The sequence below is a fragment of the Aplysia californica genome, unplaced genomic scaffold, assembly GCF_000002075.1.
Source record: "Aplysia californica isolate F4 #8 unplaced genomic scaffold, AplCal3.0 scaffold00241, whole genome shotgun sequence".
In the NCBI taxonomy this organism is placed as follows: Eukaryota; Metazoa; Mollusca; class Gastropoda; order Aplysiida; family Aplysiidae; genus Aplysia; species Aplysia californica.
In genome coordinates, this window is record NW_004797511.1 from 524,735 (window position 1) to 548,282 (window position 23,548).

The window sequence follows — 23,548 nt, forward strand, 5'->3', positions numbered from 1 at the left end:
AGTAAAAAAACTACACCTCCAGTCTGTGGGAGACTCATTAGAAAAAGCAAGTAAACAACAAACTTCACAACATTAAGCCCAAACTGGGACCGCGAAATCCTTCAGGCCTCTCCAGAAGAGACGAAGTCATTTTTTAAACTCAATTATGCATCGGACATACGGCCCTGACACATAAATACCTCCTTCAGAGAGATGAGAAGCCGTTCTGTGTCGGATGCGACACAGATTTTACCATTAGCCATTTGACATATATTTTAACAGAATGTCTAGACTTCAGAGAGACCCGAAGGAAATATTTTAAATGCAAATTTTGATCCCAACAGAATTCTGGATTTTATAAAGGCCATTGGCCTTTAATGGAATTGTTTGAAACTTTTATTGTTATTTAGAAAGTTGTTTTAAATTAGTTCATATATTTACATCAAATTTTTAGTATTTTAACTTTTTAATAGAGGTGTTGACCAGAATCGCCCGATGCAGTATACTGTTGCACACATGACCAACCTTTTTTTCGCGTGCTCATATGACCTTATGCAGTTGCGAGCGCCGTAAAACTCTTACTAAAACAAAATCCTCTTTATACTGTTCCCTCATCAGCTTCAAAAGTGCTACAAAAATTAAGGATAGCTTGCGATGCATTTTACATTTCGTCGCACTAACTAAATAATGTGTACAATGTGTTTTTGAGATTATATTTTTTAAAAATCTTTTATTTGAATTTTGAATATCTAGTGCATTGTGACTTTCTGAAAATGTTGCACAGAGGAGCAAAATGATAATTACTATAGTATTAGCTGTAGTAAAGTGAATGCACCAATAGTAAAATTATTATAGAAAACCTGTGTCGCTCAATTTAAATATATTAAGTACTGTAGTCTATTTGAGAACTTGCAAGGAGCAGAAAGTTGTGTTTATTTTAGTTTGTGGATAGTTTGAAGGCGCCTTTTCATCATAAGTATAATACGGATAGCTCGAATTCGTCAGGACCGGCCTCGGTAGTTTGAGGGATCCGAAGTTCGAGGGATATCCTACAAAAGAAGAAAAAATGGGACCACAGGCAGTTTGGCGGATGTGTGGTGTCGAGTACTCTGTGTTCGACATATCCGTGTTCTACTGTAATTTTTTGTTATACCGTACTTTTTACCCAAAAACGTTAAATGACCAGTATGTTGTTATGGATATTTATATAACAAAACTGTAAATTTCACATTGCTCAATGCTTCAGAAATATTTCTTAAAATTTTTGACCATTTATCATGGAGGTGTATCAGTTAATGTCCAAAACTGAAAGTCATGAGACATTGTGTTAACTGATTGTAAATATTTTTGCACCCTCATTGACACCAATAATTAAAACAATTTAAGAAGACTGGATACTTTAAAAGGGCCAACTCAGGTTGTGTGGGATACTCCAAGCAGAAACATTGAGCTACTGTACATTTTAAAATGCCTTCCCCACATGGGAATCAATCAAACTCACACTGTGTGAAAAGCAAAAATAGCCTATTTCACCATAGATGTGGGCATTGCATGAACTGAGATGAAAATTTTTTTCTAAAAATCCACTGCGTGACACGAAGGCAACTGCCTCCATTTAATTGATGGGTGATCAGGGAGCAGTGTCTGGTCTGTCAGCATGTCTTGTCAACTCTTGAATGTTGCTCTCAGACTGTCACAGGTGTTGCACAAAGTGAGGGCAACTAAATCTAAGAAATGGGCTAGTACTCCAGAGGCAATCTCAAGCCTACATCCTAGATATGTGCCTAACTTGAGCATAGATTGAAAACGCTAGCGAGAAAAAACAGAAAAATGTTGCCCTTAAAGAGGTCTCAACCTATAGCTACAGTGCCAATTTGGTTTAGTACAGTTTTACGGCTCTTGCAACACATAGATTATGTAAGTGCTAATGATAAGAGTTGTTACTAGAAGAGAGTAACATACACAAAAAAAGGAGAGATAAGGACGGTAGAAGAAGGGGCAAACCACATCAAAGCACCCACCAACTACCCACTGATTTAGTTTGCTCATGCAGGGATCTTAGACGACTTCTGTAAACATAGTCCAAGAAACAAAAACAACATTACTGAAAATACAAACATGAAATTCACAGCTTCTCGATTAAGTACATAATTTATTTACATGCGAAAATGGTTAGTACAAATTTTTGGTCACTAAATGTGAGTGGAGAAACACTATACAATTATTACATGAAAGATCTTATGCTGTAAATATTGCTGCTTTTAAATAGAAGTAGCCTTCCTTCAACAGTATCATAGATTGCTAGCTGCACAACAATATTATGAAGCATCCGAGGTACTTGTGAAATATTATAACATTAAATTAAATCATATATATATCCATTTCATATAATCAAAGCATAGTGTTTAATTTTGTGTAAGTCATTGGTGCACAATACACTTTTGATCTCTCAACACCTGTTTTAAAAAACCAAAAAAAACACCTAAACACCATCGTATTTCTAACTGCAATGGATTTCTTTTTTTTTAACAATCCTTGAGACAAGAAACTGCCTATAACCAAAGCAGAAACAAGGAGTAAAAAGAATAATCATCTTTCCTCAACATTTTTACCCCTTTGCATGGGGACATATACACTAAGATAAGAATACATGTTCTATTATAACATTTGGCCACACACACACAAAAGAAAAACAAAAAACTATCAATAATGACTAAGCTGACTACCAAGATACCTCATGAAACAAAAGCAAAAACATTTTTTAAAAACATTCATTACAACGTACATCATGGAACATAATGATAAAGGCACGTTTAGTACACATTTTTATTATGTTATGTTCGTTGCTTTGATTTTTTTTTAAAAAAAATTCTCTCCATGACAACGTCGAGGAGGAATAACAACACACATAGAAAATGTGAAAAGAGTCAAAAGTTGGGTTTCTTTCTGTTCCTAAGTAATTCTTTTTTAAAGAAAAGAAAAGTATAAGTACAAGAGTGAGATGAAAAATGTATTTGTAGGTATCTTCTTTGTTTTTTAGCTCCATGGTCTATATCTATACATATTTACTTAAGTCAGTTAAAGCAAAAAGAAGCATATCAGTATGTATACAATAATAGCTGTTTTATGTGGGGGAAGAAGAAAGACAGACAGACACGAGAGATGGAAAGAAAAGAAATAGGATCCACCAGTGGCACCTTCCAATCACCTGCCCTAAAAATCAAGTACGGTACTGGAATAGATAGTAGATAGATGCATCACTGATATAATGTGGTGATTTGTGCTATAACAGCAGAAAGCCCACCATGTTGCCTCATGCTTTACATGAGCACAAGTGAAAAATTACTGCCTGTTTCAAACAATTCCATCAACAAAAGAGTAAATGTGTACAGAGAGAGGAAACCAGCGCAAAAATTATCATTTAGAGCTTGAAAAGAGCAAGATAGACAGACAGACAAAAGCAGGTAGAGAAAAAAAGTAGGACCAACCATCCATCCATCCACTTAACAAAAGTGTCAGATCATACATATACTTGTTTGTGCAAACCTATTGAGCTACACTGCTCATACATTTTGTACTCGCCCAAGACATAATCTCAGTATACAGAAAATAGAACAAATGGCACCAGAAAGAAAAATCAAACAGTGAAAGAGAACAATCAAGAACTGACACAAGTCTTTAGTCTAGTACATATTATGTATAAGGCAGCAGAAAAGATCTGAATCCCATAAACTTTTGGTGCTTGAGCACTTGTATCCTTCTCTTTCAAGATTCTAAAAACTTGACAAATCTAGAATTTCTACCAATGAGAATCCTTCCTGTGTACACTAGATTTTCAGGGCCATAGAGATAGCTGGACATCATAAGGGGGTTCCCACCATAATTCAGCACGATTGTTCAGTTTCCAAGATTAGCAGAATACCTTTGAGAATTCAGTGGTATATATATGTGACTTTTCAATCAAATCTATGACTTTATTCTGACACAAACATAGTTGTTTGTTTTTTTAAACCTAGCTTTAAACTATGGATTTTCATAATCTCGGATCATGTAATAATGAGCCCTATTAAATAGATGGGGAAAAAAAGAAATCAACATCACTACTTCTAAATATCAATTTCTAAACTTCTGAAGATAAACATGCTAAAAAGTAAAACTGCACTTTAGAAATATATATAAAAACAAAAGACCACACAGGAAGTGTCTTAACAATATTGACATGTTCTCCATTAAGTATATAAGGGCATCTTGAAGCAAGCATATTGAATATGCCAAATTGGTCCCCAAATATTTTGCTATGGTTCTAATATAGCTCGTCCACTTTTGTCTGCCATTAAAACAATATAAATACAAATTGCTGTTTAATCTTCTTAGGTCTTTGCATGTGGATATAAAAGTTGGATGATCAAGAGACTCTAAGAGCCCATAAATGAAGGTCACTGCAAAGTAAGGTTCCGACACATTTTCTTTGATGTTAGCTTGAAGGGGGTATAAAAAAATAATACGAGTTTTACACTTAAAACAGAAAAGTTTACATATTTTCATGAACACCACACTATAACACTATGTATGAAACAATATCTAACAGACATCTAGATGGTCTTGGGAGAAAGATGACAAGCTTACACTGAATTGTGGGGGCAGGGTGATGTTGATGTCTCAAAATGAGCAATTTATAAGCCAGGTTACTGTAAATCATTTATTGTTGTGATCACATGGACATACCTTAAAAGGGCAGTGCTTATTAACATAATCGGGCCCAAATAAAGAAACTCTGAAACTTTTATAACTGGATCAAACATTTTTGACAAATATATATATTTGTTCGAACAGTGGCCTAGGAGTCCCATGCAAAGTTTTATGCACACTGGCAAAATGAGATATACTTTTTTTTAAGCGATCAGATGAAAGTGAACAAGCTATTGTTATAAATTTGAAATGCATTTACATTGGAACAGCTGCCTAATATACGCTCATTTTTATAATGGAAGCTGTACTTTAATGGTGCCATTGGCATTTTGAAAAATAGGATATTTATTAATAAATTCGACTAAGCTAAAAAGTTTTCTAAAATGCTGAATCATAAAATGAACAGAGTTGAGAACAGTGTGTCTGCGTGTGAGTGTGAGTGTGTGTCCGCACGTGCGGGTGTATGCGTGTTTGTTCATACAATTGTCGACACAAATAAGGTTGAGGTAACGTATTAGATAATTCACCAAGTGCGCCTCCACAGTCACAACCATGTATTTCTCTTTGGACACTGGTGAGGCTTTAGATGTAGCCGGCAGTCCTCATAACATCCTCACACAACCGCTTGTAGTACCAGACATCTCCTTTGACACGTTTCCGGTGGACCCCCATGTAAGCTGTCTTGGGTAAGGCACATACCTCAAAGTCAAAGGCCAGCTTGGTGCGACCCCAGTCATCCATGACGGTGCAGCGAATAGAGTAGCTGCAGTAAGAAAAATAAATCGGATAATACATAAGGCTCATTAAACTCTTATTGTATCATGATTTTAGCACACTGACAAAACTAAGATAGATGGCTCTGAGATACTGGATCAAGTAGGCCTCTAGAAGTTCTGTAGATGCATTTCAAAAATAGAACCCGTAATTTTTTTTTTTTTAAATCATACTGAGATTATTGTTCTTTATGAGTAAGAATGTCTAAACCCTGAGCACTGGACTGGAGAGAACTTGTAAGCCAAAAACTAAGGGTAGGTACCAGAAATTTTCAAAGTAGCTGTAGTATGCCAAATTTATCAGTTCCATTTGATAGGCCACTGAGCATTTTGGTACCATTCTTTAACCTCTCAGTCAATTTTTAAGAAAATGGTAGTTGTTTAAAATTTGATCAAATTTGTTAAAGTCAGTCACTGGCTGCAACCCCATGTTTGACAGATAAAAGAGTACCAAGTGCACTAAACATCTCCACAGAGTACAGTCACTAAAACAAATATATGGAGCCTAATTCTTTTCAAGACTGTGAGATTATTACAAACTCGATGATCTGTCGTTATTTCGACAAAAACACTGAGCGTTGACCTGGCCGGCGCCGCACCGGCCCCCACGGCGAGCGAGTCGGCTCTATACTGTAGTGTACCCCGCGTGCGAGGCCACATGCTTTCCCAGTCTCGCGGAAGGATCGATGAAAAATAATTCCACGCTAATTACTTTATTCTAATAGGAAATGAACTAGTCTTTTAATTAATACCTTTTTTAAGCCGGTATTTTAGATATTTCGAGTAAAAAATGATCTTTTAAAATTTTGACGGTATTCTTAAAGGCTTTCTATTTAAACGCCAAAGACCAAATATATACCATGGGAAAGCCCGTTTAACGCTCTACAGTTCTCCGCCAATGAAAAGACGGTGTTTAATCATCCCTCGTTCTGCGAAGCATTTGAATGCACGCGTGTCAATTTTTGAACCGGCCGACCACGCATTCCGACCGCAAGGGGCTTCGCTTTCCTCGGCCATTCTCCAGCTCCTAATAATCGGACATATAAACAACTTACACCACTGTAACGAAAAAAATCTGAACTTTTACAAGGTGTACGGCATTTGGTGTTTTATGGCGAAAGAGCATAGAAACAGCGATCGGAATTACCCCGATTTCACCGATACCACGCGGTCGGAAGGCCGCGAGTGCCCGCGAGGCCGTGTTTACGCTACCTACTAAGGGACAAAAAGACTCATTCGCTCTCTTTGACAGGAATACATCTGGCTTCATAATTAATATTTAAAATGCGCATAGAAAATGCTGCGGAGCTTTGAAATGTGCTATGTAAATGCAATTTTTATTGTTATCATTATAAAAGACAGTTCATATCTGAATTAGGTCAACCTCCTTTTTTCAGCTTTACAACAAGTGCTTTTTTTTTTTTAGTTTAGTAGTAGTAAGAGTTTTACGGCACTTGCAACACAACGTAAAAAAGAAGGAGGGGAGATAAAGACGACAGATGTTTGATAGGAAAGAAGGCGCAAACCACACCCTGGTAAACAGTACAAAAGACTCACTCTGTAAGAACGTAATGAGTTAGCTTCATCACGGACAATTTATACCCATATTAAGTCAACCTCTCTATTAATGATCAGAGTTTTTAGAATGTTAAAAAATACTGAACACATTTAGGGGTACAAACAATGAGCACCAGAGAGAATTAATGTAACAGGCCCGTGACCAATGGATAGAAAGGCACATTTGCTCTATTCAAACAGAACGCATTTGGCTTCATAATGGATAGTTCCAAGTTAAGTCAACCTCCTCTTCAAAATGGGGGGGGGGGTTGTTTTTATTTGTAAAAAAAAATATATATTTTGAAGGACAAACACTGAGGGTAGAACCATATTAACGCACGACACCAACAGTCAGACCAGACCCGCTGTTTTCCGCCGACCATATTAACACCAGAGTTTGGCGGTCAGACACCGACGTCTTGCAAATATGGCATGTGGTAGAACAAGAAAAATGTTGTTGTTGCTTTTGAGACGCAGACAAAAAAAAGGAAAAAAAAACCAAGACAAGAAGATTTTCAGTGCATCCCATCCAAAGAAAGCGTGATACACTAAGTGAATTTCATCATTTGTTTCCACCACCGTTGGAAGATAGTGAAATTTCCAACAATACTATGGCATGAAACATAGCAGTTTCAATGAACTGTTACAGAAATTATATGCAGAGCTGACTAGAACTGCTAGAATTCTGTGTAGTGTCATTGACACGGGGAAGGGGACACAACTATGCAGAGATAACATTAAAATTACCCCCCATCTCACCCGACGGACCGTCTTCGATAGAACATGTTTTATCGGAGACAGTCTGACTGGGGACGACACCGGACATCGGGCGTCAGTATGGTAGCCCAAACCGTTTTTGTTACCTTCCATTACTTAAGAGCCGGTGCGCATTCTTTTGTGCCCGAAGACGGTCTGGTCCGTCCGTGTCAGGCGTTAATATGGTTGCGGCCTGAGCTTGACAGAAACATAGTAACCAAGAACACAGTGCCAATATTTATCTGATAAATGATAAAAAAGACTCACTCGCTCTGTTTGAACGGGATGCACTTGTGGTGCAGCGTGGCCTTGAGCTGGGCTAGAACATGGTCAGGGCTGAGTTCATTGGTCAGGCAGACATTGTGCAAAGCCTGGAAGAAACAACATCAAAAACTGACGTGATATCATCCTGATTTAGAAATGTTGACAAACAGAAACGGGTATAACATTCTAATTTACAAAATTAATTTTAATTCTATCTGTACGTCGTGTTTTACTATCATATCCATAGGACGTGGGGAACTCTGTGCCACCACTTTCCAAAGAGGAAATTTACTCGTTAATCCGATCCGTACGCTTTGAGTAGCAGTCTGTCAAAATGATTTTTTGAGATGTACTGAAAGTTTCAAAGAGATCTTCGCACTAGATGTATTCTAAAATGTGAAGAATACAACCGCGGGGGTACAAAATGACCCCAGTGCGTAAGGATAGGGTAAAGAAAAACGAAGCATGGAAATTCAGAAGAAAATTGAGTCTTGGAAAGCAGACAAGACGGATGCTCAAGTTTTGATTTTGGGAGACATGAGGGAAATTCATGACATACATCACATTTATATAAATACATGTTTACATGAACAGGAATAGCTGTCAGGTCACCATCACAACAGCCCCAAATGCTAAGAAATAAGTTAGATACATAATTTCATTCGAGCAAAAGAAATGTGCAGAAGGATCGTTATACCCTTGCTTTCCGAGGTCCATCGGTTGTGGAACCTTTCCTCTTTGGGGTAAGCATGTTGAACATTCGCTCGATGCTGCCAAGAACTGAACCCTTCCTTGACCGCTGTCCACTGTCAGGGGTTGCCATGTGCATTCTGTAAAGTTCATCATCCACTGATCTTGAAGCTGCCCTGGGGGGGGAGTTGTTTAGTATTAGTATGATAATTTAATTGCTTGAGAAAAGAGAAGCATCACCAGTAAATGCATGGAAAAAGGAAAACAGACAGACAAAAGAATCTGAAGTATAAATATCTGTAGCAATTAAGATCATTTTGAGATGAAAAATCTTCTAGCACTTTAAGACATCATGGACAGGTCTCATTAAAATTAACACTTTGCAGTCACACAGCCAGCAGTACAAAATACTCCTTCTTTATCTGTCACCCAGCCAGGAGAGTGACTGCAACGGACTTCTCGGGCCTGTTGCAGAACTGCATCAAGTGGCCAGAACGAATAATTTTCACCGTCACATTATTGCGGCAAGTGACCGTTAAGTGTTAAAGATACACATTTTATTCAACATTGCTTTATAACATTACAAGATGACGGCAAAATATTTTCCCACATACAACTAACTAAAATCTAATATAGTGGATAGAAAAACGACAAATGGGACAAGATAAAAATGCAGATGTAAAAAAAGAATGAAATGAATGCAACAAGAAAAATGGGATAATCTGACAAAGTAGCACGTCAGGAGATGTAAAATCAAAAAGCACAAAAAGAACGATAAAGGCATACTGACTTGTTAGCATCTGTCATCGGGACTTTAGAGGTCTCATCCTCTATGAGGTTGTTCAGCTGTGAGTCATAGGAACGTGAGGGCGAGAACGTACTGTTCAGTCCCGACTTTTCACGGACAACTGCAAACAGGGTAGCAAACACTGTCACACACACTACTGTAGATTCCATTCTTTGAACACAAATAAATACTAAATGGGACTATATAACAATGTGCCAAAACAAGCAAGCAGATAAAGAAAGGAATTATTTTGTCCATTTGACTGATTTACTGGAGAAAGAGCCTAAGCTTATCTGGACAGTCTTTGGTTCTGAGAATTTACCCATCGTCATGAGAATTCTGGAAACCTACCAAGTCTGCCTTTGAGATGCACACATTTTTTAAATAGTCCCAATTCAGACGAATTCAAGCAAAATTAAACTACGGGAAAAAAATTTTGATCATCTATTTGATCTCAGGAAAAAACATTTTGTCCAACGTAGCTTGAGTAAAGAGATGCGTTAAGACACAACAGCGGCCATCTTGTATAGGGGAAAAAGAAAAGCAAATGATCAGAAGTTTTATGGCACTTGCAACACAAATAAATCATTTAAGTGCCACAGATTAGATGTGTTACTAGAGAGTAACATACAAAAAAAGGAGCAGAAACAAGGACAATACGTGTTTGAAAGGAAAGAAGGAGCATATCATGCCAGAGCACCCACCAACTACCCACAAACTTGTTTGAGTTAAGAGATGCACATCAACACAATAACATTTAATTTATTTAGTGCAGGGATAATGTAAGACAGACAGAAACTACAGATGAACAGAAAATAGGTAAGCTCTACCAGTAGTTCCCTCAAAGCATCCGCACGAACAGAAGAGCAAAGAGAAGTCGGACCAAAGAGGGGTGCCTCCCAAGCACCCACCCGAAACAAGTACAATCCAAAAGTTTTGCTGGTGTAATTGAGTTGCTATGTATACATCAAGTCATCATGAAAAAGGCTACATTATACTGGGACAAATTATGATAACAGCAACACAAAAGAAGTGGACCTCTAAACCCATCCACACCAGAATGTAAACCAACAAACCATTCTCATCAAGTGCCACATCTGCTACAAACATCGACTATAATGGTTCTCCGTTCATTCCTTTGCTCGGATGCTCTCAAAGAAGCTACATGATCCTGATCTTCCCTTGTGACTCATCTGTTTAGGCTCTCTAAGTAGGTTGCTCTAGGTCTACCCCTGCCTCATTTGCCTTCAATTTTGCCAGTGAGAGCTAGATGTTCAATAAACCGCTCTACAAACCACTAATTTTATGAACAGATTAAAACAGGAAAGACATGAAAGTAACACTCACAAGAGTCATCCATAGACTTGACTTGAGGTTGTTTGGGTGTCATAAGGGACTGCGGCTTATGTTTGGGAGTCCTAGCAGGCGTGGGCCGGGCCTTGGGAGTATGTGGGACAGCAAACTCTTCCTTTTGTCTCTGGCTTGAAGACACAGCAGTTGAATGGCCATCCCGGGGTCGACTCTTGCTTCTGTCCCCCTCAGTTTTTTGGGAGTCTATTCCAGTCTCTCTTCTTCCAGGTGTCCTGGAGCTCTGGATGAAAAAAAACCAATCCACAGTAAGATAGTACATTAAGGGGGAAAAACTTGTCAAACTAAAGTATGGTGTCCACTCACCCCACCCCTGTTTAACTGCACTGTTTGTGGGTCACCGAGGTTTCAATAGAGTTGCAGCTTTCTTAAACAAGAACAGAAAACAGCGCGCTGTGATTGTCATGATGTGCAAGGACATGGGAGGATTATACTTTGCTTTTGCCAAAATACCAAAATGTACCGGCCTGTCTCTAAAATTAACCCCTTGCCTGCTGTGGGCATACCCAGTACGCCCTAACAATTCACTCTCCTGTGCACTGAGGGCATACCTGGTACGCCTGAAAAACCCTTGTTTTGTTTCTCGCATATCTTCACTTCTGCACAGTTTTGAATAACAAGAGTTACAGGACATTCTCTGTCCACTTGCCGATGCGATCATGCCAATTTTTAGGCTCTTATTCCCGGGATTCGCATGTAGAAGCTAAAACAAAGAGACAGGTGTGTAGTGTGTTTTGCGCGAATGACTAAATCAGTCTTCCTCTCTGAGGGGGGGTTGTTTTTTCGTGCAGTCTACATTCGCTACGATGGTTTCGGAAAAGTTGACTAGGTCTGCGGATCAAGTTATTGCAGAAATTTATTGAGAAGCAGACAGTGATGACAAAGATTTCAATTGAAATTCATCTGAAGAAAGTTTTTGTCATAGATCTAATCTCAAAGATGACAGAGATCTCGAATACGGACATGGAACTGTTTAAAATCTCACTTTTATCTGCAAAATTCTTATTTCTCTTTTATTTGACATATACAGTCAAACCTGTGTAAGACGGCCACTCATTGTCAAGGAGAAAAGTGGCCGTATAAGACAGGTGGCCGTCTTAGGCAGGACTGATCAAGATGAAGAAAACAAACCATTCCCATCTGAGGTCCCAATTGAAAGTAGCTGCATTGTTGTAATTTTTGTTGTTTTTGCTGTTGCTGGTTTGTGTTTTGTTTGTAATTTTTATTTTGTTGCTGATTTTGCACAAGGGTGACAATAAAACTAAATGTATCAGACGAGGAAGACCGAGTGCCATGTTAAAACAAACACATGGGTCACCACAACTCAGAGTACGAGCGACGCTTCTGTCACAAGTTCATGTTGACATCCTTTGTTTTGTTATAGACTGGGTAAACAGTGACCACTCATCTCAGGTACGATTTGTGTATGAGATCTGGGCGGGGCTTATGGGTTATGAGGGATCACACGCTTACCTCACCAGTAGCCGAAAATTGGTAGCCATTGGTCAACAGTGGGAGGGGCCAACGCAACAGGGTCGGTTGGAGGGACTACCTAACAATAACGACAGGTGATTGGATATTACAGCTCGCCCACAACGCCAGGGGCCAATGCACAATTTATGACAAAACGTAATGGAGTCACTAAGGTGGCCGTCTGAGACAGGTGTTATTGCTTAGTGTGATAGGGGTTGTGTGTTAAAATATGGTGGCAGCGGCCGCGTTGGACAGGTGCCCATTTTACACAGTTAAATTATATATAGAAAAAACGCAAGGGGGGGAAATGGAAAGTGGCTGTTTGTACAGGTTGTCGTCTTGGCAGGTATGACTGTACTTTACTACATCTAGTCCTTATAGTAAGCGAGCTATAGCCATTCAAAAAGCCAAAGTAGAATGTAATCCTCTTAGAGAGAAGAAAGAGAAAAACTATTCATTTTGTATTATGGAGCATGTGACAAAGATTTCTGTTGGGAAAAAAAGTCTTTTGGTAATACATGCTGGCCTATAAAAAGAAAAGATTTATGGGAGGACAAGTTTTGATATTCTGTAAATCACAGCAAGGTAATTTGACCACATATAGCCAGGAACCAGATTAGAAGAACCACTGAAAAAGAACGAAAAGGAGGAGCAGAAGCAGACCACGCTACAAACCACAATGTCAACTAGCTATTCAGATGCTAATAGCTAAGCCAAAAAGTGTAAAAGGCTGGTAGCAAGAAAAAACCCACAAACAAACAAAAAGAAAAGGAAGAAAAATCTTTGTCATAAAAAAACGCAATACAAAAATAACAATAAAAGAATATGAACTGAAATTTCCTCTCGCCGTTCCAATGTTAAATAATTATCACATGAATGCCCAAGTGGTGCTGAATTCTTACCTTTGGAGTTCGTGGGGCAGAATTTTTCACATAAGCTGGAGGTTGTCTTGAAGGTGTACCTCTCCCACTGACTCCTTCTTTTGGTGCAGTGGAGGCTCTCTGTTCAGAACTTTTCTCCTCATGACTTTGTCGATGGTGCTCAGCAGTCTTTACATTATATACATGACCATTATTAACATCATTCAAATTTTTCCGTTCTCTACTTCTGGATGATCTGCCAGCTTCGTTTCTCCAGTTTTTGGAACCGGGGAGATCAGCCCCCTTCTCTTTCAAATCACCAGTACAGATAACAGTCCCTCTCTTGATAGGACAGTTCTCCTTATCACTCTTGCTGGGAGTGACCTCCTCCCTGGGACCAGCTCTCCGCTGCGCAGTCTCCACAGGATTGTTGAAGTCCAGTCTCTCCCTCGCCCTTGGTCGCTCGGGGTGGGAGGCCGAGAACTTGTTGTCCCTGGTGCTTTGAGGTGTCAGGATGAAAGGAGAACTTCCAAAGTCAACTCCCTCCAGGTCTTCCTCTGAACTGTAATGCCGAGACTGAAAAGACAAATACTGATATACTCACCACAAAAATGTACATCTTTTGTAGACTAAAGAGAAGCATGCAGACACAATTTTGGTTATTTCGCATAGATGAAAAAAAGAAATACAGAATAGACAAAAAAGAACAATGGAAGGAGAAAACAGGAGGAATGCACTTCCTCAGAGTACCTTACACTGTCAAAATTCAAAGTAGCAACAGTTCAAACAATTACATAATAGCTCAGGTCACCCAATACACATCAACCATGTTCCGTACAGTTGTAGAAACAGAAAACGGTCAGAGGCAGTCTACTAGTCTCATTCACCAAGTGCAACTCCACAATCAATAAAATGTGTCCTTATAACATTTTTTATAGTTTCCACGTGTCAAAAAACACACTTTAAGTCAGGAGAATACTTATTGTAAAAAGATTTCAACATTTATTTTCATTAACATATCTCATATAAAAGCAGACGTGTTTATAAGAACAAAAAATGTTGAAGCACGTCTGCTTTCATTCATCATTTCAAAAATTCTTTTATTGACTAGTGAGTTATCAAAGTTACAATTTTGTAATGAATAAAGAATACATTTTTTAAAAATCCATGTCATATAAAGCCTCTAAACAAAATATACCTACCCTAGAACGATCTTCTCTGTTTGAAGGTTTCAGCAACAACCTCACAGGTTTGCCTTTCCTCTTTTTCTCAAGCAGCAGGAAATATGTGGCAGTCAAGTAATCATATTTCCACTGGAAAGAAAAAGAAAATCAAGGATACAAACCAATACCTCCATTATCAACTCAATCAAAGCAAGTGCGACACAGAACAGAAATGTAGAATACATCTGATCATCAAACATTAACAAAGAAAGCATCAGAGACAATGGAGAATAAAAGGCAGGAGAATTGGCGCACATTATAATATCTATCATTATTATGAAAAACAGAGTTCAAGCCAGTAACCATAACAAGTTCAACACATAGATTGATGCAAAAAGAGTACACTTATAAAGCTGCTTAGCAATTAACAGAGGCAGTAATTTGACAAAAGAGTTTATTTTTCAATTGAATTAAGAGGCAGCTCAAAGAAGCAAAGACGATTAGAGCTAGGAATACAGACAATCAGCCTGCCCACACTGAAATGGACCCTCATGAAGAGGGGCGAGGAAGCATCCCATCTTCCTAAGACCCCAGTTCTAGATTCAAATAACTCAAACAATTAAGTAATACAGTCAAATATGCCCAGGTTGCCTCAAGACAACCACCTGACAAACAGCCACCCTCCATTTCCCTCCTTGCGTTTTTTTTCTCTCAATATCATAGCACTCCCCGAAACTATAACGTGTCCAAAGTGTTCAACAGCCACAACAAACAGCCCTAAAAACCTGTCCGAGATGTCCAAACAAATCTCTCATCGCCCAACTCCTTGCCAACATTGCCATATATTTATCAGCCCCTGACACTGGATGAGCTGCCATAATCCATTCACTTGTCGTTATTGTTAGCCTGTCTTATAAATGAACCAATGGTTGACCAGCATGTTGCAAAAGCGAGGTTTCCTGTCATTCCCACTGTTTATCCAAGTTGACCAGTCGGTGACATTTAATGGACCTTACGACAGTCCTAGGCCCATGACCACCTCCAATTAGGACCTCAGAAGGGAATGGTTTGTTTTCTTCATTTTGATCAGTCCTGGCTCTGGATCAGAAAAATATCTGTCCTGGCTAAGATGGCCACTTTTCACCTTCACAATAGGTGGCCGTCTTAGACAATTTCGGCTGCGCTTTTTATGGTAGCTGAGTAGCAGTGTACATTGTATCAGCAAGACAACAGCTGCTCTTTGTCTGAAATAGAGATTAGTATACTGAAAAGAAACAAAAGGAGAAGAAAGATAAAGAAATACTATAAATTTTCACACAGCGCTGAGGCTGTGCATGAAGTAAACAACACACCAACCTCCTGTATCTCATCCTCCATGTCCACTCTTTTCTTCCCATGATGCACAGACAATTCAATGACACAGTCATCATCCAGATTTTTCTGCAGCAGATATCAAGAAGATATGTGACCAAAGTTTTATATAATAATGCACAATGCCTACAAAAATTTCAACTGTTCAAAGAGAAAAGGCAAAACTCAAAAGGTCAATGTTTGATATCATTCTCATGGCAATATTTTCTGTCACTTTGTGGAAATGCATGGATCGAAATCAAGTTGAATCACAAAGAATCCATACACTGTTAAAATACAATTGTCCTGAGCGTTTACATATATTTATAAGTTTTTACATTACATTTCCAAGGTCAAATGCTTAAAAAATTGTGCAAAACACATCCAGTGTAGGATCAATCAATTAAATAATTTGAGCTGCTCATCTTTCTTGTGACAGTGACGATGTTGACGGTTGATGTGATTATACATCATGTTAACATATGAATAAAGTGTGGGTGATTGGCAGGTACTCTGATGTGGTCTGTTCCGTCATTCCTATTAAACATCTATCATCCTTATCTCTCCTCCTTTTCTTTGTATTTCACTCTCTCATATCACCCCTAATCTATGGCACTTATATGAGACCATTAGTGTTTCAAGTGCCAAAACCTCTTACTAAAAACTAAAGGCTAAAACATGAGTGTTAATGAAATATATAAAATATTCAGAGCACCTTGTATTTGCTTTGCCACTCTATTGGAACGTTGAAGCCGTGTGTAAGCCACTCGTGCTGCAGCAAATCTGGGATGGTGATGCGACGTTTGGGATCCACTTGAAGCAGGTGAGCTATCAACTCTTTGCTCTCCTCACTCAGCCACTCAGGAGAGGAGTACGTCCCATGCTGGCGGTCCAAATAAATTTTTAAGTCAACATGGCAGGCCAGAATAATATCTATGCATTACATGTACAGTGGAGTCCACTAAAACTGAACACAATTAATCCAAAAACAGGTAAACTGAAAGTAAAAAGAAAATCCTTTTGATTGTTTCCCTTCTTTTTAAGAAATCTCTCTAAACCGAAAAACCCAGCTAAACCAATGTAAATCAAGCAGTGTCCAAAATTTTGGTAAAAGCAGACTCCACTGTATATGAGGCACCATAGGAAAATCAGCCAAATATCCCCCCCCCTCCCCGATTAAATTGGCCGTAAGTTTCAATCTGTGGCGTTGCGGCAGATTTAATGACAAAAATTTCAGTCGCTATTTCAGATCATTTATATCATCACATTTTTCATATCACCAAACATTTCAACTCCATAAAAGAGCTGTATTTCGTATGTTTATTCTACTTTCTGAAAATGCATTAGTTTATGGTTTCTACTTGCTTGGTTTGCCTGTTCTCAATCATTTTCTAAAGAAATATGGTGAAATATAATTTTCCCTGAAACCCCAGGCTTTTTGTTACCGACACCTGGAGGGTAAAAGTATTCCCCTTGAACATCATACCTTGATCTTTTTGTACAGTTGAGAAATATTTTCATCATCAAAGGGTAGAAATCCACATAGCAACGCATACAGGAGCACTCCCATACTCCATTGGTCAACCTGTAAACAAATGGTAGTAGCAATGTCAGTGTGCTGTAATTTTTACTTCAGTACAAGTGTAAGCCGGGACGTGACTTACAACATCCTTTTCTGTTTCAACCCCTTGAGTCCTGAACCCCTAAGCCTATTGGACCTGTGCATCGTTGATCTCCTGCATCAACTGCTGGATATATACGTGGCATCGGTGGCCTAGCGGTTAGCCTCTCATACTCTCAAAGGTGGGGTCGTGGGTCCAAATCATGTCAAGGGCCCAATGTTGTGTCCCTGGGATAGGCACTTTACACGAATTTTCCTCACTTCAACTACATGGCAATAGATAACTGGCTATAGACAGCAAAAGATCTTGTCAGTTTGTTAGGGTTTGAGTGCAGCTAGCACTGTTTGCCTCTTAGTTTTAGGAAGCCGAGAATGGTTCTGAGTGTTTGAGGGTCTGCTGGGGTCATAATAGAAGTTATAAAATGCATAAAGCTTGCTGCTGAGCGGGAACCTCCGCTGTGTAAATGTAACTATTATTATTATTTTACTGCTGTACGCTGAGGCATAAGTTCTATGCACAGACAGGTAAAGGCAGTCATACTCATACTCAGGCATATTGCTTTAAAGTAATGATTAAGCACAACATTTTTAAAAGTCATGTCCCTCCATGACTGAATCTTGAGACAAAAAAATCAAGCCAGTCTGTTAAACCAAACTATCGTGTAGCTCGTCTCACACAAAGCAAAGCAAAGCAAAGTAAAAGCGATCAGGGAATCAGGATAAGCCACATTTCTATTTCAATTTTCAAAAAGCATTTGACATAATATGTATGAAGTAGAAAGTCTACAAGCCGCAACCTTCTTTTCTAAGTCCGGAGCTATAATAATTCACAGAAGGTTTCAAAAACAAGTAAAACTGATCGCTTTCAGATAAAATGAAAATTTGGAGCCCTAGCGATCTCGTGCATGGGGTTGATACGGCGAATATCTGTCCACATGAGGCTACAGCTTTAAATGTAGACTAGTGACCTCCAAGGAAGCACATAATAAAATGTTTACTTTGTTCGTCTTGTTTGTTTGAGTAATAAGAAGCCTACTAACAAGTCATTTTTGTGCAGGGAAAGAGAAAGACAGACAGACAGACAGAAACAACAGAAGGAAGGAAAAGAAGTAAGACCTACCAGAAGCACCCTCTAACCACCTACATTTCTGTCTGACAAATAACAGACCAATAAGAACTTTAGAAAATAAACAACAACAAAAAAAGAAATATATATATATATATATATATATATATATATATATAAATATAACCACCATCTAGACTAGGTTTGAGTTCGTGCACTTTGCCCCTCACCTCAGAGCCAAGATACTGCTTGCCAGCAATCAGCTCTGGTGCAGCATATGCAGGGCTTCCACACAATGTGGCCAGATAGCTACTCATACCACCCTGAAAAACACATTTGAACGATGTACTTGAAATTGAAAATGTATTTTCAACAACATTCTACACATACACTTTTGACTATCATAATTTTCCAGCAAAAATCAACATTAGACAAGCTGTACATTAAAGCAATAAAGTAGAAGTATGTGTTGTGAGGTGTGTGTGTGTGGAGGGGGGGGGGATGTGTGTGTTGGACTATCATTTTGTATTTGTATAGTTTTAAAAGCATTCCAATACACTTTAAGGGGGGGGGGGGGGAATCTGAGGTGGCAAACATTTTTAAAACTTTGTTTTCTAAAGTTTACCGAAATACAAGATTCCAAGACCAAGAAAAGAAAAGGGACAAAATTATCAGTGATGATGATGACCAAAAGTGAAAAACAAGGAAAATGTTGCGTGACATATAAAAGTCAGTTTTCCCATTAAAAACTCCTATCTTTAAAACAACTTGAGGGGACGTGGCTGACATGGGGGTGGTGCAGAAGTCGAATGTTCGTCAGAAGAACCAGCAGAAGATTTATTAGACCTAGGTCTAAATAAAAGGAAAATGGGTGTTTCTTGAGTCGCCTTTGAGAACTGACCACCAAGACTATAATTTGTCTTCCTATGCTCCCCTCGAAAAACATGTTTTGTAGATTGAACATGATCAACTAATGCAACCTTGCCTTTTCAACCATCATAGCTTATCACATCATTGCAATACGAACAAAGGGCTTTGCCAGCAATATCCAACTTAGCAATGGAATTTCCAGGTTTCACATCCAATTCACCAGGTTTCTTTGATTTTTATTTCAAAAGTGTCTCCAACCACTCAAACCTAAATTTATTCTTCACTTTAGCATCTATTTCCATGACGCGCCCTACTTCACTTTTGCCAAGAGTCTTCATGTCGATGCCGCAGATGCGACAGCCTATCTAGATCCAAGTAAAGATCTAAGTTTCTAACACCAGCAGTAATAATTTAAACAATATTCAGTTTTTCTTCACACTCCTGATTCACAACTTTTCTTCCACTGAAATTGTTAATCTCACCACACCCTGAATAGGTACAAAGACTCAAGAAATAATGCAAATGCACAACACTCCTCATGTGGTCTGTTTACACCGGAAATGAATCTAAAAAGAGTCTTTCTGCGATCTTTCCCAAATGAAGAGTTCATCTTAAAATCATCATTTCGCAATTCCGCGGATACGACGACCATCATCAAATCACAGAAGGCGAGGAATCCGAGGAAAAGCGAGGAAATTCCTTTCTGGTCTTCAAAACCGCGGATTTCCGCGGAAAACCATCATGTATGAATTATATGCTATTGCACACAGAATAGGAATCTCAAGAATTTACACTGAATCTTAGTCTACAAACATTCAAAACAAAGCAAATAATAATTTTTTTTTTCCAGTGGAGCACTGAACAATATAAACAGAGTTAGAGAATGAAACACAATAGCAATATTCAACACTTGCCTTTGGCTTGGCACACAACCCAAAATCAATCAGCTTGATATTTTGCTCTTCATCGAGCAACAGATTTTCCTGAAATATGCAAATAAAGTCACTTGAGTAAAACCTGGCAACACAGATTAAAACTGTAGAAGGACAAGAGAGTGGTCTGACCTGCGTAAAACACCCCCAGAAAGCCTTCTAAAACAAGTTTCAAGATGATAAGACTAGTTTTTTTAAAGTTAGTTTTAGTAGAGGTTTTACGGCGCTCGCAACTGCATAAGGTCATATGAGCGCCAGAAGATTAGAGGCGTTACAAGAGAGTAACAAACATAAAAAAGAAGAAGGGGAGATAAGGACGATAGATGTTTGATAGGAAAGAAGAAGCAAACCACACCAGACTGTTTTGGAGGATTATTCATTTCTGGACATCTGATTTTGAAACCATTAAGATAAAGTCCTTAAATTACACCCCTCCCCCCTTCCAGTACAACACGAATAATTTATCATCGGCCAAGAATATGTAATTTGATAATGATAGTTTGAATATATATAATTAAATTTAAATAAATCTTAAATTTTGAAAAACAACAAACAACTAACTTTTGTCCAGCTTACATAGAAAGTTTGATCCAGATGTTGTCCACCAATACTACACTACACATTTAAAAATTGAATGTCTACAAAGAGAACATTTATTAGGACACGTCCATAGAATTCACAATCACAGCACTGACACACACTGGTCAGCCATTTAAAAAAAAAAGAATCTTTTACCAATACAGTGCAAATAGATTTGACCTGAGGTGCAAACAGCATTGTCAACAGAAAGTACACAACACAATCCCTTACTGGTTTTAAATCACGGTGGGCAAAACCAACATCATGTATGTAGGCCACAGCAGCCACTATTTGTCGGAAGAAAATTCGTGCTTCATCTTCCTCAAGCCGATCTTTGGACACTATGTAGTCAAAGAGCTCCCCCTCTGGGCAGTACTGCAGGGAAAGAAAATATAAATGAGTCATGAAAAAGTACACGCAAACAAGTTGTAGCTTTAAAAATGTTAGCACTTATTGGACGCACACTTTCATTTTTCAACAAAAGGATTGTAAAATTATGCTCATTATGAAATATTACAGTAGAGAATGTCATTAAACCCTGTCTTAAAAAGAACATAGCAAAGAGGTTGGAAACTTATCTTCAAACAATCCCCCCATTCTATTTTTGACATGTTTGTTATCATACGAGTTTTACAACATTTGCAACACAATTAGGTCATATATGCGTAATTGCTGAAGATCAGAGATGTTACAAGAGAGTAACAAACACAAAAAAGATGGAGGAGAGAAAAGATAATAGATGATTGATAGGAAAGAAGGAGCAAATCACACCAGAGCACCACCCGCTTTGGCTTTGATAACATTTTCATACTGCACGCACATAGAAGAAACTAAAGTGAACAACAAAACAAACATGAAAAACACACAAACATGAAAAACACAATCACTAAAGAGCCAATACTTGTTTAACAAAAATGTACATCAGAAATGAGTATATAGTCAAAAACAGTCAAAGAAATTTCTTCTAATTACATGAGTCTTCTTCAAATTCATTGATACATGCTGGTGAAACAAAAATTTTGTGAGGTAAAGTGATGCAAACCTCAAGGATCAGATAAAACCTTGTCTCTGTCTCAATTACTTGAAACAGCTTGCATATATGATGATGACAGAGTTCTTTCATGGCTGCAATTTCTGTGGTGACTCTTGGTAGCTCAGGCTGAAAATGTTGAAATCTTAGTTAACAAAACAGCCACCACATCCTTTCATCTAGGATCAAAGTAAACTAAGCTGCAGCACACAAACAATTTCATAAGTAAATGCTACTTCTAGTTCAAAGGAAATTATTTTGAGCAGTAGTTTTACCAGAAAATAATAATAATATACTGATTATAATAATATTATTATGCAGATGATTACATGTATTAATCTTGTAAACAAAGAGCACTTTCCGCTTGACTATACTTGCAATTTTATTCGTTGCCATTTATTTACCTGCAATGGGCTCTTCAACCTGCAAAAACTATACACTGAATATGCGTCCAGCAATAAAATAATAAATAGCATTTGTATAGCGCAGGTCCCCACTCGAAAGCAAGTTCTATGCGCTTTACACTATATTATTACCCCAGCAGACCATAGAACACTTAGAAACATTCTCAGCTTCCCGGGAAGCATGCAGTGCAAGCAGCTGGTTAAGCGCTCAAACACTAACAAACTGACAAGATCTTTCACTGTCTATAGCTGGGTACCCAATCCCACCTGGGTGAAGTGGGGAAAATTCATGTTAAGTGCCTTTCCCAAGGACACAACGTTGGGCCCGCAGCTCGAACCCCCGAACCTGCAACCTCACGATTACGAGTCCGGTAGCCTAACCACTAGGCCAAACATTTAATAAACAGCCGACAATAAAAGTTTTGCAGAGAATGTGTGTACAATTTTATTTCGATCAAATAGACCAATCTTCCTCTTCTTTGCATTCCCCTGCTAAATCTCAAGGGCAGTCAACTGCTAATTCTCCAACCTGCAATCAACTGATTTGAACATATATTACCATTTTTCCTCTTCGAAAGGCCCCTTGTCTTCAGAGAGCCACATTTCAATTTCAAAAGAACTCTCTATATCTTTTGAACTGACCAGAGTATTTTCTGTTTTGTTGATTGATTTGGAATTTTGCCCGGGGGGCAGCCGAAGCCAACTCTGGTTAATTTTAGAATCACCGAGGGACCTTAAATGTGTACATGTGTACAATTTTCATGCGATACCCCCAACATTTTTAGTCCTTATCTAAGAAGGCTAGGTGTTCAATGATCTTGCCTACACTATGATCAGGGGTGAGAATGAAAGGCAGCAGTTGAAAGAGTTAGGTGTAAGGGAGAAAGGAGCAGAGAGGAGGCCAGGGGAGGGGGGGAGAAATTGGAGATGTAAGCAGATGACAGAACAAGATAAGAGAACAGGAATGGAGTACAAAGAATAAATTAAGAGAAGAAAACATTTTTGTTTCAGGACCCAGGACCTTTTGACTGAGGGGCGAACACAGTATGTCTAGGCCATGAGAGCCCCCCGCCCCTCCCCACATCCCCTCCATAGAACAATGCAGATTGGAGATGAGTCTTATGAGAACAAAAATGTTATCATACCCCAAGTTGCCGCTTGTCCATGATTTTCACAGCAACTTTTTCACCTGTCAAGGCATGATAGGCAAGTTTCACCTTGGCAAAACCACCTGAAACAAAACAAAAAAATAATACCACTCAGTTTGAAATTATACCTACTTAAATTTTGTTAAATATAAAATCTGAAACCCGTTTTATAGCCAACAGGATAAAATT

At 38.5% G+C, this 23,548-nt stretch overlaps 1 protein-coding gene across 2 annotated transcripts in view; it reads right to left on the reverse strand.

Moving 5' to 3' along the window:
* Window positions 1–2,111: 2,111 nt before the first annotated feature.
* The window catches only part of LOC101863750 (maternal embryonic leucine zipper kinase), a 28,391-nt gene continuing 6,954 nt past the window's right edge, over window positions 2,112–23,548 (reverse strand). Inside the window, exons 3-17 of one of the 2 annotated variants that reach the window (XM_013083564.2) lie at window positions 23,357–23,442; window positions 21,820–21,936; window positions 21,009–21,152; window positions 20,181–20,249; window positions 18,627–18,719; window positions 17,196–17,294; window positions 16,425–16,592; window positions 15,716–15,799; window positions 14,399–14,509; window positions 13,239–13,772; window positions 10,843–11,086; window positions 9,499–9,616; window positions 8,716–8,884; window positions 8,022–8,125; window positions 2,112–5,431 (exon numbers count right to left, since the gene is read on the reverse strand). In XM_013083564.2, coding sequence (XP_012939018.1) covers window positions 5,251–5,431; window positions 8,022–8,125; window positions 8,716–8,884; window positions 9,499–9,616; window positions 10,843–11,086; window positions 13,239–13,772; window positions 14,399–14,509; window positions 15,716–15,799; window positions 16,425–16,592; window positions 17,196–17,294; window positions 18,627–18,719; window positions 20,181–20,249; window positions 21,009–21,152; window positions 21,820–21,936; window positions 23,357–23,442 — 2,321 coding nt within the window. In that variant the 3' untranslated portion in view covers window positions 2,112–5,250. Of the gene's footprint in view, window positions 5,432–8,021; window positions 8,126–8,715; window positions 8,885–9,498; window positions 9,638–10,842; window positions 11,087–13,238; window positions 13,773–14,398; window positions 14,510–15,715; window positions 15,800–16,424; window positions 16,593–17,195; window positions 17,295–18,626; window positions 18,720–20,180; window positions 20,250–21,008; window positions 21,153–21,819; window positions 21,937–23,356; window positions 23,443–23,548 lie in introns of both variants that reach the window. The other variant, XM_013083563.2, reaches the window with a different exon arrangement.